The 12,293-nt window shown below is 47.4% G+C and overlaps 1 protein-coding gene across 3 annotated transcripts in view; it reads right to left on the reverse strand.

The window, feature by feature from the left end:
* Nucleotides 1-611: 611 nt before the first annotated feature.
* Nucleotides 612-12,293, reverse strand: part of LOC149352461 (histone-lysine N-methyltransferase SMYD3-like) — a 34,772-nt gene continuing 23,090 nt past the window's right edge. For all 3 annotated transcript variants that reach the window (XM_089577169.1, XM_089577167.1, XM_089577168.1), the window contains exons 5-12: nt 10,358-10,485; nt 10,197-10,264; nt 9,622-9,730; nt 9,422-9,523; nt 8,435-8,516; nt 6,896-7,082; nt 5,576-5,684; nt 612-2,280 (exon numbers count right to left, since the gene is read on the reverse strand). In XM_089577169.1, coding sequence (XP_089433295.1) covers nt 2,173-2,280; nt 5,576-5,684; nt 6,896-7,082; nt 8,435-8,516; nt 9,422-9,523; nt 9,622-9,730; nt 10,197-10,264; nt 10,358-10,485 — 893 coding nt within the window. In that variant the 3' untranslated portion in view covers nt 612-2,172. The remainder of the gene's footprint in view (nt 2,281-5,575; nt 5,685-6,895; nt 7,083-8,434; nt 8,517-9,421; nt 9,524-9,621; nt 9,731-10,196; nt 10,265-10,357; nt 10,486-12,293) is intronic.

Genomic DNA, 12,293 nt, shown 5'->3' on the forward strand with positions numbered 1-12,293 from the left:
GAAAGGCACACCGGAGAACGATGGGTAGAGCCATGCTCGAGTACGCATCACCGAACGCAGCCGGCTACACCGCGCGGCTACCTCGGCATTCCGCTGACGAGTGTTTTGCTACGGGCGGCGCTGTACCGCTGAAGCGACGATGTTGTCATACAACGGGCGCCCGGTCCCTATAGTCCTGATATGCTCCTGCAGGGAGCAGTGTTGTGCTACGGTATTCCCCGCGCCGTTCGCGACACTATTCGCGGAGTGGCGATCACATGATCCCGCTGACGTCAAATGTTCCAATTCGTTGCGGCTCAGCCGACTTCAAAGGTGCAGCACTGGTTCTTTGCATGCATGCGCAGATTTCCCTCAGGCGCCATGTGCAGGCACTTTGCGCCATCTTCCTGTGAGCTCTGGTACTGGCGCTGACACTGGCGGCGAGTGGTAAGTGATATGCCAAAAGTGTGTGTTTAGTTCATTTTTTAAAACTGCGCGAACAAAACAAGGACCGAGCAAGAACACAGTAACACAATCAAGCGCAGCGCTTGTGTGTGTTACTGTGTTCTTGCTCGGTCCTTGTTTTGTTCGCGCAGTTTTAAAAAATGAACGATTCAGACCAACTAGGCCGCCAGAAGATACTGGTGTGTTTAGTATTGCATGCATTGTATTACGCTTGATTATATGCATGCTGATCACGTTCATGTCATGATGCCGCAAAACGCTGAGCAAATCACCGAAGATTTTCGGATGAATTATGTGATCAACGTAGTTTTTTTATTCGAAAGAATTCTGGACTGTTGCATCAGTGGCAGTGAACCTAAACTGCTCAACGAAAACGTGTTGCTTCTGATCCATCGTAATTTGCAGCCTCAGAAAAAGCAAGCAAAGAACCGAACACCGCCGGCGATGCCCTAATCATTGCTCCTGCCAAACGAGGAGCGGCTTTCCAGCAGAGCTTTGGACCTAATGGCGGACCTTCGCTGTACTCTGCTCTCTGCGAGAGCATATAGACCTTTCCAATAAGCGCTCCCTGGGCGTCTCTATATTTACTCGCTGGGCTGTTGTGTGAGCTTGGCTTGTGTGAAAGCGGCAGCGGAACCTGTTTGCAACAGCCCAGAGCGGAGGTGTTTCGGCATCCCCGCGCCGCTCGTAACAGTATACGCGCAGCGGCGATCACGTGATCCTGCTGAAGTCAAATGTTTCAGCACATACCCAAAGCATGAGCCGAAGGGGCCCACCCCCTCCCATTTTGGGCGCAGTTGGCTTTGTTGTCCGACTGAGGGGGTATTGCACAGCCACCGCCGGGAGGAGGAGGGGTGCCTTCAAACTGCCACTTTATTAGTTCCGGCTCAGCCTACTTCCCACGTGCAGCGCTGCTTTCCCGCAGAGCTTGGAACATTATGGCGGACCTTTGCGCAATTGCTCCCTGCGGAACCATATACAGGAGCATAGCCTATACCACAATGCGGCTCCATCTATGAGCCGTCGAGTGCACTACGCTGCCTGGAGCGCATTCCATGCTTACATTTACTCTTGACGCTAACAAATACAAAATTTTGTATTTTAACAATTTATTTGTTATTACTGTCGAATTGGTGTGCGTGAATCCACGGAATAAAGATTTCTTCCATTCAATATTTCGCTTTGTCTCCTTTTAACGCACATGCAAGCACAACAAAAATAGAAGAAGAAAACCCTTTAGTTTTCTTCCAGACAGAGTCAATCTGCAAGATTAGGACAGAAAAGAGACTCCTTGCAGAACCACTCGTTGAGAATCACACGTTTCTTTTTTCGCCACCATGCTATATGCTTAACTCTCGTTCTTATTCGCGTTTTTACAGCATTTTCAAACGATCACATGCTGCGGGGTTTTTTTATTTCTATTTGCAAGCGCATTGGTGTTCTACTTTCTTGAGATGTCCCAATACTACCGTCTGCTGGTATGTTTATATGTGCAAGTGTGTCTGTTTCAAAATAAATAGGCCCAACCGAGATAACAGGTTCTACCTTACTTCAAAACTATCAACATAACAGTCAGTACAAGGCTCCACTAAATGAACAGTGCTGCGTCAGGCTTCGTAATTGGTCCAGTTTCACAAAAACACATCATATATGATATCCCGATTTTCTATCCTCCAAGTTCCATAGCAGCAAACTTGAGGAGCAGGGCGTCGTGTCGTACAAAGTTAGTTACTTGCAACCACCAGGAATGCCTCTGCGATTCAACTTTCTGAGTTGCTGAAGTTCGCGGTAAGTTGCATGTGTTGTGCCATGGCTGACAGCGAGGCTTGAGCTTGCCTGTTGAAGAGAAAAGAAGAAAATATCAAGCAACTCAACTGGTAAACATTTAATTTCTCTTTGCATTTCCATGCGCTAAAACGCACATACACAGTGCGCTAAAATCAAACTAAAACACACTCGCCGTTCTGCGCATCATCTTTCTTGCTGGACACTCCCAGTCTCTTTCTCTTCTGAACTTTATTTCATTCTTCTAATGAGGTCGAATATCTCAACCCCTCGCAGTTATCTGCCCGTTCGCTGTGCATAAAAAGCGGCTTCCTCTCTCCTTTGTTTTTTCTTTTTAAACCAGGGATTGTGAATTAAATGAGCTATTTTGTCTTTTTTTTTTCATTGCGACGTCAGCAGCGATTTGATGGTGACGTCAAGGTCGACGAATTACGGACGCGCGTCATTACCGCGCCAGCGTCCGCCTGTGACGCCACCGCATGAACGCTCCTTTTCCTCGTTTCCATGCATTCCATGCAAGCCGCAAAGTTTTGTCAAGCTCTCAGTGCTGTTATTTTCGACAAACACTATACAGGGCTCAGGGAGCGAAGCGTGCTAGTTGAATGCCAACAACCGTAAAGCGCAACAAGTGTACGGACAGACTACACGGGTACTTCAGATTTAAGCCGTTTCCTTTCTTGCAAGGGCCGTGAAACACTTTTTGTCGATCGGAAGAAAACCCTTAGGATCGGCATGGCGGATTACGAGCGATTCCTCCGGAAAAGAATGTTTCGAAACACGCAGAAGGAACGTAAAATTATGTGGATACGCTCTCAAGGCCCTTCAATTTCACCCAATACGAATTTTCCCTCGTATTTTGTGACTTTCCGCCTGCCAACGCTGTGTCCAGTCGCCGTTTCCCATAGAAGCCTTGCCCTCACTATTATTTTGACGGGGCGCGGCCAATGTCGGCGCGCAAAAGCTCGGATTCTGAAGTCGCATGGCGGTTGTTCTATAACCCCAACACGAAGATGAAATATTTGCTTACTTAATAAATGAAGGAAACTTTACCTCCTGCGGAGACTAGTGTCACTTGGTTGAGATGTTCATGACGACGCACTCTACCCTTCCAGTATATTTATTTATTTATTTATTTATTTATTTATTTATTTATTTATTTATTTATTTATTTATTTATTTATTTATTTATTTATTTATTTATTACAGATACCTGCAGCGCCCGAGGGCATTATTGCAGGGGGGGAAACACAATAACATCTGCTCATTTGGCCGAAAGTACACATAATAACAGAAATACAATCACACAACTAATAGATGAGGAAAAACATGCACTGAAGGAAGACAACCACGCTCCAGAAATAAAATAACACTGATTAAATGAAAAAGACACGCGCAAGACAACTGCGCGCCACGTCACACATCAGATAAAAATGCGCAGAATTGACCTTCCGTGCAGCACTCAGTGACGCCGGCTGGTAGCCTGTTCCACTCATTGATCCTCCGTGGAAAGAACGAGGTTTTGTAAACATCTGTGCGACACTTAATCTCTCGGATCTTCCACTGATGGTCAACTCGGCTAGAAAAAAAGTGAGGTTGAAGCAGGTACCGGTCTTTGTCAATGCTCAGCTTTCCAAAATAGATGTGATGCATGATTTGTAATCTCAAATGTTTCCTACGGTTAGCTAAAGATCCCCAGCCAAGGTGGTTTTTAAGAGACGTGACACTAGTTGAGAAGCTGTAGACACAAATCTCGCAGCATTATTTTGGACGCGCTCGAGCATATCACATAAGTAAGCAAACTGGGGGTCCCATACAGGGCAGGCATATTGGTTGGTTTGGTTGGTTTATGGGGTTTAACGTCCCAAAGCGACTAAGGCTATGAGAGACGCCGTAGTGGAGGGCTCCGGAAATTTCGACCACCTGGGGTTCTTTAACGTGCACTGACATCGCACAGTACACGGGCCTCGAATTTCTCCTCCAAAGAAATTCAACCGCCGCGGCCGGGATCGAACCCGCGTCTTTCGGGACAGCAGCCGAGCACCATAGCCACTGAGCCACCGCGGCGGCTGGGCAGGCATATTCAAGAATTGGTCGGATGTAAGCGAAATACAGGAGTTGTTTGACATTAGACGGTGCTTTATTGAAATTTCTTTTTAAGAAATTAAGCATCCTGTAGGCTTTGGATGTAGTGTACTCAACTTGCCTCGTCCATGTTAGGTTAGATGAAAAATAAACGCCGAGGTACTTATATTCAAGTACTTTTTGCAAGGGAACATTATGTAGTGAGTAATTTGTTTGTAATGGGGAACGCTTTCGAGTGAAAGAGACAAATTGGCATTTTGTGGCATTCAAAGACATTTGCCATTTTGAGCACCAGGACTGGATGGAATCCAAGTTTTGCTGTAGTTTTAACGCGTCAGAGGAACTTTCCACAACATGGCCACGCTAAAGGCGTGCCACGCTAAAGGCGTGGTTAGGAAATGCTTTAAGAAATATCTTCTTTGCAAAATTCGGAAGGTTAAAACTCTGAAGTGTATCCATCCAGACGGACTTGAACGGCTCTCCTCCGTTTTTCAGAAGGTGCGAATGTTCCATTTTTCTAGCCGGCAGCTTATAAAAATCGGCTGCTATAGTATAGTTAACCGGTAGCTGCTTGTGTCGTGACGCCTTTGAGACAATGGTCTACAACACGAAGGACGCCCGCCTGAGTCATATGGACGCAAACATCTCTAATTTTCCAACATAAATATGCGTGCTAGCTACAGTGCATGAAAAGTTTATTATTTGATTCTAGCTAATGAGGACGTTGACGACGAGAATTATACTCTCTTTGTGTCCGTGGTCGCGTATCCTACGTACGAAAATAGTTTTCGTGTACTGCCTTTTGTTTGTTGTTAAAATGTTCAGAAAGTCTACTTTTGAATGGCCTGTATTTCTTCGCTTAGAGTGATGGTCTCTTGCAAGAGTATACGAGAAAAGTAAAGGCAGTCGATGGTGGAGTGAAGTTAGAAATTTCGTTGGCATGTGCCGGTGGCCGCGGTTGGTGAAAGACAAGGAACGACGGAAAAAAGCACTTCTCCAGAAGTGGATTTGACCTGGCGGAGGAGGCGGTGACGACGATTTTTACTGTGCTACAGGCACTGTAACATTTAAGTAATACGGCAAAGAACAGAATAAATTTTTTTAGCACACTCATTCAGGGCCACTTGCCCTGTCAAGATGATCGTTACAGCGCATTTCTACAGTTGGCCCCTCCTGATATTAGAGAAAGGTTAAGTCCGATTTGATGTGAATTTCCTGCAGAACATTCACACAGCAACAACGCGGCACGATATAACAGGTATACCATTTGTAGGAAGTTCTCTGCGCTGACGTTGTTTCCAGACTCGTTGTACAGCCTTCCGATGTGCAGCAGGTGAAGGCCGTAGATGGGGCTGTACATACCGTAGCAAGTCCTGCACAGGAAAAGGAAATGGATATACTCCACTTGGTTGCTTCTGCATTGTATGTGGCACTTCGCCTGTAGCGTATAAGCAGTACATGGACTACAGAAATAAGTATTGTGTCTTGAAACCTCGAAGTGGTATGTGGTACATGGGAACTGACGTCCACACGGGCCTTGAGGGATGCTGTAATGGAGGGCTCCGGAGCAATTCAGACCACCAGGGGTTTTTTAACGTGCGCTGACATCTCTCAGAAATTAACACGGGCGTTTTTACATTTCGCCTCCATCGAAATGCGGCCGCCAAGGCCGGGATCGAACCCGTGACCTTAGAATCAGCAGCCACCGCGGCGGGTCAGGAACCTCGAAGTAGTGGTTGCGGGTGGTAATCATATAATTCTGAGTCGCGCCCATAAGGGCAGCCCTTCCAAGGCCAATGTTCATTTGGTAGTTTATATAACAGCATAAGTCGGGTTGAAAACTCGTTTGTCGGGTGGAGAATCGGTTAGGTTCACGTAAATGCCACGTAAGTTGACCCGCTTGGCAAGGTAGGGGAGTAGGATTAGCGGCGTTGAGAGCGCACACAGGAACTCGTTCGCGCAACATCCCGGCTCCAAACGGCAACGCGCCGCGATCTTGAATAGTCCGCTCGCATACTAACACTGACCTTCTGAACGCCACAGCGGTCGCTACTGCTTGAATTCTCTACTATCGTGCAACGTTAACGCGCAGTCGCCGAATCGGCACGAGCTTGCCTTCTCACTCGACCCGCTCCTCTCGGGTTATTTGTTTACCGACATTCAGGATCATCGATGGACTAATCGCCAGTATTCCACTGGCTATTGACCGTGGTGCAGTTGGTAGAGTTGCTTTTTTGTTCGAGGACGGCAGTGTTACAGAAACTGCATTCAATTTTTGTGTGGGTCTGTTGACCATACGTAGCGGAGTGAGGTCGTGCGAAAGAAGAGACGAGGACAAACAAAGAAACAAACAGCAGGACGGACGCCGCATCATATGAAACCTGGATGGAATCTATCAAACTTGGTGCGTGTCGCATGCCTGAAACGAAGGAAGGTGCTATACGTCATCAGGATAGCACCTGATGACGAAGTTTGCTCCAACTTCCAGGGACCAAAGTTTTTTCCCCCTCGCCGAAGCACTAGGTTTTTCTTTACGTTCTGGTATGGCCTCTGAGCGAGTTTCAGTGAATCCGTGCAGACTCGCCTCATGACCTCCATGGCCTGGAGCGCGTAGCCGATGGCCTCTGCATGCGTAGCCAGCCTAGCGCCACACTGGAAGGCCAGCAGGAGGGCCTCCACCTTGGCGACGTCGTTGTCGGGCAGCTCTTTGCCCTGGCACTCCAGGATCTCGCGGCACCGGCTGGCGATGCGCTCCACGTCGCCCTCGTTCTCTGCGGGCGCACGCCACTCAAAATCTTCGCATGTTCCCCGTCCAAGCCAGAGCTTTTGTCGGACGCACGAAAATGCCGCCCACTGTTCACACCGCGGCGATGGCAGCTTGACTGCGGCTTCGAGTGTTTTGGAGAGCACTTCGTACACTGACAAACAAGCAATCCCTCATCCCGGACTAGCCATACGAATTGACGCGATTTTCGATGATGCCAGTAAGAACCGGCATTTCCATGGTAATGAACACATCATTTCTCTCCTACAACTGGGCATCGCACCCCTATGCTGTTACGTCGTTCGTGAGGCAAGGCGCTGAGGTCAGCAAAAGAGACAGAGAGAAATCATGTTAACCGATGGTAAAAGATATAGCGAGCTGGTAAAAGGTAATGCTAGACTCGCCTGTCGGTAGTGATATTTTATTTCTTTTTCCTTGCTGTTCTCCGCTTTCCAGCAATATATTTTAATGCTAGACGTTTGATTTTGAGCGACACATTCTTGTCATTTACAGGACTTTGAGTGTGTGTGTGTGGGGGGGGGGGGGGGTCTAGTCCAGGAAAGATAAGTAAAATTTGCGTTGGACGTATAGATACCGCCCAATAACGAAAAATAATTAATCGCAGATTTAATTATACAAGCGAGGTGATATAGGTCCAGTTATAAGGCTATAAAGCGTCAAGTGAAGTATGGACTGCAGTGGTTACCGTACACATAACGCTACTGTAGAGGTTCCCTCTGCGTGATGGAGAAAGGAAGCAAAAAAAAACTCTGCTGCATGAGTAAGGTCAACCCGACTTCCATTTTGGGTCCGGACGTTTTCACTCGGGAGCCCTAGCTCTGACCACCCGCTATTACCTCTCAAAATTCAGCATAGGAATCATTGCATTCAGCAATAAACCAACTCGCCCAGCACAAAATATTACAGATCAAAATAGGTACCCTTGAAGAACATTCTTACCATAGGCATCGCATACACAACGCTTTACATCTGGTAATCAGAGCACGCATCCCGCGAAATGGCCGACTCCGTAAGCATCAACTTCGCTCCCGGCTCGCTCCACGCTTGCTCTCCAGCTCTGTTCCGCATTACTGACAAACACTTTCCAAGGACTCTGCCTTTTCTTTGTGTGCAGAACCTTCCTCATACAAACAGAAGCGCTGGACCAGCGCTCCTGTGCTACCCACCTGCTTCTTGAGACACGATCAATCGATCGGTCAATCAATCAATGAATCGACAGATTAATCAATTAATCAGTCATGAGTCTTGCACGCCGGCTTGACGTTATTGCCACAGTTATAGGAGTATTTTACCACAAAAACTAAAACATTCGAGCTGAAACAACGCGCCAGCACTCACCTGCTTTGTCCAGCTCCAGCTGCAGGTTGCGGACGCACTCGGTCAGCCCGCTCCACTTTTCGTAAAGCGGCTCCCTCGCGTCCTGCAGCGCAAGAGACCCACTTTTCATGCGCCACGGCACAGTGCGATCGTCGCCTGAAGTGTCGTAGCCCAGCACCCCTCGGGCCGCCCCACGCTGGGGCCATGCCAGTTTTCCTGGCGCGCTGGTTACCTCCACGCTTTATATTTCGCTTTCCATTTTTTCCGCAGCTGACAGCTCTTTGAAATGGCGAGCCCAGATGAAACAACTCCTCCTTTCTCTCCTCTTTACAAAGAACGAACAAGGCAAAAGCGCAGGCCTGCGTGAATTTGCATATCTTAAGCTTCCATGACGTAAGCACACAGTGGACGCAGCGAAACAAAATAACAGCCGTTTGACTTTCAGTTCCCTTACATGTTTTTAACAAATTTAGGTTGGCTTACAGCTGTGTCTGAACACAGACGGAGCAAGAGTAGACAACGACATAACTGCTGTCGTTCACTCCTCCTGTTCCTTCCTTCCTTCCTTCCTTCCTTCCTTCCTTCCTTCCTTCCTTCCTTCCTTCCTTCCTTCCTTCCTTCCTTCCTTCCTTCCTTCCTTCCTTACTTCCTTACTTCCTTCCTTCCTTCCTTCCTTTCTCTTGTCTTCTTGCCAACCCAGGCAAGGAGACGGGAATACAAGCAACTAAGCGGTAGTTCAGCTCTTAGCACTTGTTCCACGAGCAAGTTGCACTGTAGCACTTCGCCCTATTACAGGTGGCAAGTATCGTCCAGAAGTAGCTAATCGATCTATACAGTACAGCTGCTTCTCAAGTTTTTGGAAGATACCGACCTCCTCGAGCAGTGCTAAGAGCTCATTATAAGGCACTCGAGGAGAAATTTTTGACACGAATATGTGAATAACATCGTCTGAGTAGTGCCGCCACGAGCCTCACGAGAGCTGTCTGTCGGCAAATAAGCATGTCGTACCTTCTGGCAAAAGGCGCAGTTGCAGGTGAAGTAGTACTGTCTCTCGAGCGCCGCTATTCTGTCCTCCTTGAGGAGCAGTTTGTCCACGTAGCAGATGTATATCTGTCTCGAAAATGAAGCGTTGAACACTTATGTCAGCATCTCGCATACAAGACCATAAACGCATGAGCTTACATCCGCATGATGCGCGCTACACTTACCTCCCGCACGCTGTTCACGCTGAGGCTTCTGGTTGCTCTGACGGTGAGGCGCGTCCCTTCGAACACGTAAGCAGCGTCCGGGTCACAGGAATGATCAAATATGGACGCCCTGTTTGCGATGAGGGGAAGAAATCGACGTGTAAGAGCGCGCGTGTGACGTTGTCAGCACTGAACGACGGCCCAGCTGTAGTTATTGTTCGTGGCTATTCGTTAACAAAAAATGGAAGGAAAGGATGTTGCTGGCCGCGGCATCTGCCATCGAAACCTGAAGCACCAGAGCTGCGGCTAGCAGGCATAAAAGGACAGAGAGAGGACAGGGAGAGGGAAAAAAAGGAGGGAGCGATATAAGAAAGGATAGGTTTAGGGCGGCAATATACACTATGTACAAATACAGGATACAGAAACAGCTGCAGCAGACATGGTGCATCTCTGTACGGATGCGTACCCGCACGCGCAGTTGACCGAATCGCACTTCTGGCCAGAAAGTCTGGTGTCACGTGACCACGGAGATACGTGTTTTAAGCAAGTGAAGTCTTGGCGCCTGAGGCTGTAGCATGTTGGGAAAATTTACTCACCCGATGTACAAGCCCTGGCCCACTGGCTTTAACTCATTGTCCGTTATGCAGAATCGGTTGATCACCATCTGGAACACACACACACACACACAAAATGAGCACGTAAACAATCCCGTTGGTGAATCAGTTAGCGACACACCCAGGGGAAGAAGCATGGTTACCCTGCCGAATATTTCCAACCCATCCAGCAAAGGTGGGACATTTTCCTCCCCTAGAATGTACTTGACGGTGGCCCAGGCGGCGTGAAACTTTGGCAGTGTCACCGGGTCGTTCATGATCTCGTTCCCATCTGCAACAGTAGAAAGGCATGCTTAGACCAAAGCCGAAACGGTGATCATTAGCGCTCCTTGCACGTTCTCATCCGAGCTCAGAAATGACGAATCGTTCGCAGACGCATCCCGCCGGCACTGTCAGTGAAATATTCGGAAGAAAACGAGCTTTTTCGGCGGTTTTTAAACTATGACAATATGCTATACCTTCTAACGTGCCTGATTTATTCGTCAAGCTGAGTTCGCTATGCAGCGAGCCGACGGAACGTGAAGAAAATATACCAAATTTTGCAGAAATGAGAATCAAGTGAGAAATATTTGTGGCATTGTTTGGAGGAAGCATTAGTGTTTTTCAACTAAAATTAACTTTACAAACTTCACAGAAATTATTAACCAACCCTCAAACCGCTGGAAGTAAGCGAAAAGTTTCCAACGGTTTCAGCGGATAAGACTGTGATCTTATCATCATGATTAAAAACTCCTGCGAGGGGTATTACATGAGGGGAGGGGGGGGGGGGGGCAGAACACTAAAATAACATAATACGCCACGAACAGTATCACAGTCCTAGTCAGGCAGGATACAAAAAGAAAAAAAAAGTATATAATCCTTTTAGACAGGTGTGGACAAGCACAGAATGAAAAACTAAAGATAAATTGCAAGGCAAGAGCAACCCACATTAGGTTTTCAAGTATGATGTCAGCAACTGCCGGAACTTACATGGATCGCGTTCGATAACAATGAGTCAGGTAATGAACTCCATTTTTCTATGGCAACAGGCAGAAATTATTTGTTAAATGCGTTAGAGGAGCCGTGGAGTCGTAGAATGCTGATGGAGTTGATTATGGTTTGGTTTGGTTTATGGGGTTTAACGTCCCAAAACGACTCAGGCTATGAGAGACGCCGTAGTGAAGGGCTCCAGAAATTTCACTGACATCGCACAGTCATGGAGTTGAAGAGGCGGCGCGATGTTTTGAGGGGTGGGAGCAGAACGGAGTCCCGAAGTGAAGCAAAACAGTAGTTCAGCTTATGCAACATACATAAGCGGACGATTTTCCGCCTGTGCACCAGAGGCTCGATGTCGAGGGATAACTTTATGCTTGTAATGCTTGAGTGAGTGTTGTAGTCGGATGAATAGAAGCGGGCTGCGCAGTTTTGGGTGGCTTCTAGACTGTCAATTAAGTAAGCTTGACGTGGATTGCAAATTGGGGAGACCAATTCTAGTTTAATGCGGACGAAAGTTTTATAGGCTAGGCTGCGGATGGAAGGATGGGAGAAACTTAGGTGCCGTCTGATAAGCCCGATTGATTTCGGGGTCTAAGCTGCAAGCGTCCTGATGTGCTCGGACCAGGTGAGGTTGTTGGTCATATGAATTCCAAGATACCGGCACGATTCGACTTGGGAAATAGTGGCTGAGTTCAACAAATATACAGAGCTGACGTTAGAGCGTTTGCGTGTCACCTGCATTTATTTGCACTTCGATACGTTGAGCGTCATTAGACATGTGGAAGACCAGTTTTCGATCCTGTTTAAGCCAGTTTGAAGTGTAACTGATCATTGTTGGTAGTTATGGGACAGTACAGGGCACAGTCATCTGCGAAAAGACGAATGGATGATGAAATGAGGGCCGGAAGGTTGATGAAGATTAAAAGAGCTCGGCACTGAGCCCTGCGGGACGCCAGAGAAAATTTTGGTTTTAGGCGAATGATTATTATCGATAACAGTAAACTAAAAGCGATCGGTTAGGAAGCAATAAATCCAAGTTAATCTCAGACGATGAAGAGAGAATGATGTCCATCAGATCCCAGTGATAAAATTTTCTTTTTGAGC

The sequence above is a fragment of the Amblyomma mixtum genome, chromosome 3 (genome assembly GCF_055824585.1).
Source record: "Amblyomma mixtum isolate Tamu chromosome 3, ASM5582458v1, whole genome shotgun sequence".
Lineage (NCBI taxonomy): Eukaryota > Metazoa > Arthropoda > Arachnida > Ixodida > Ixodidae > Amblyomma > Amblyomma mixtum.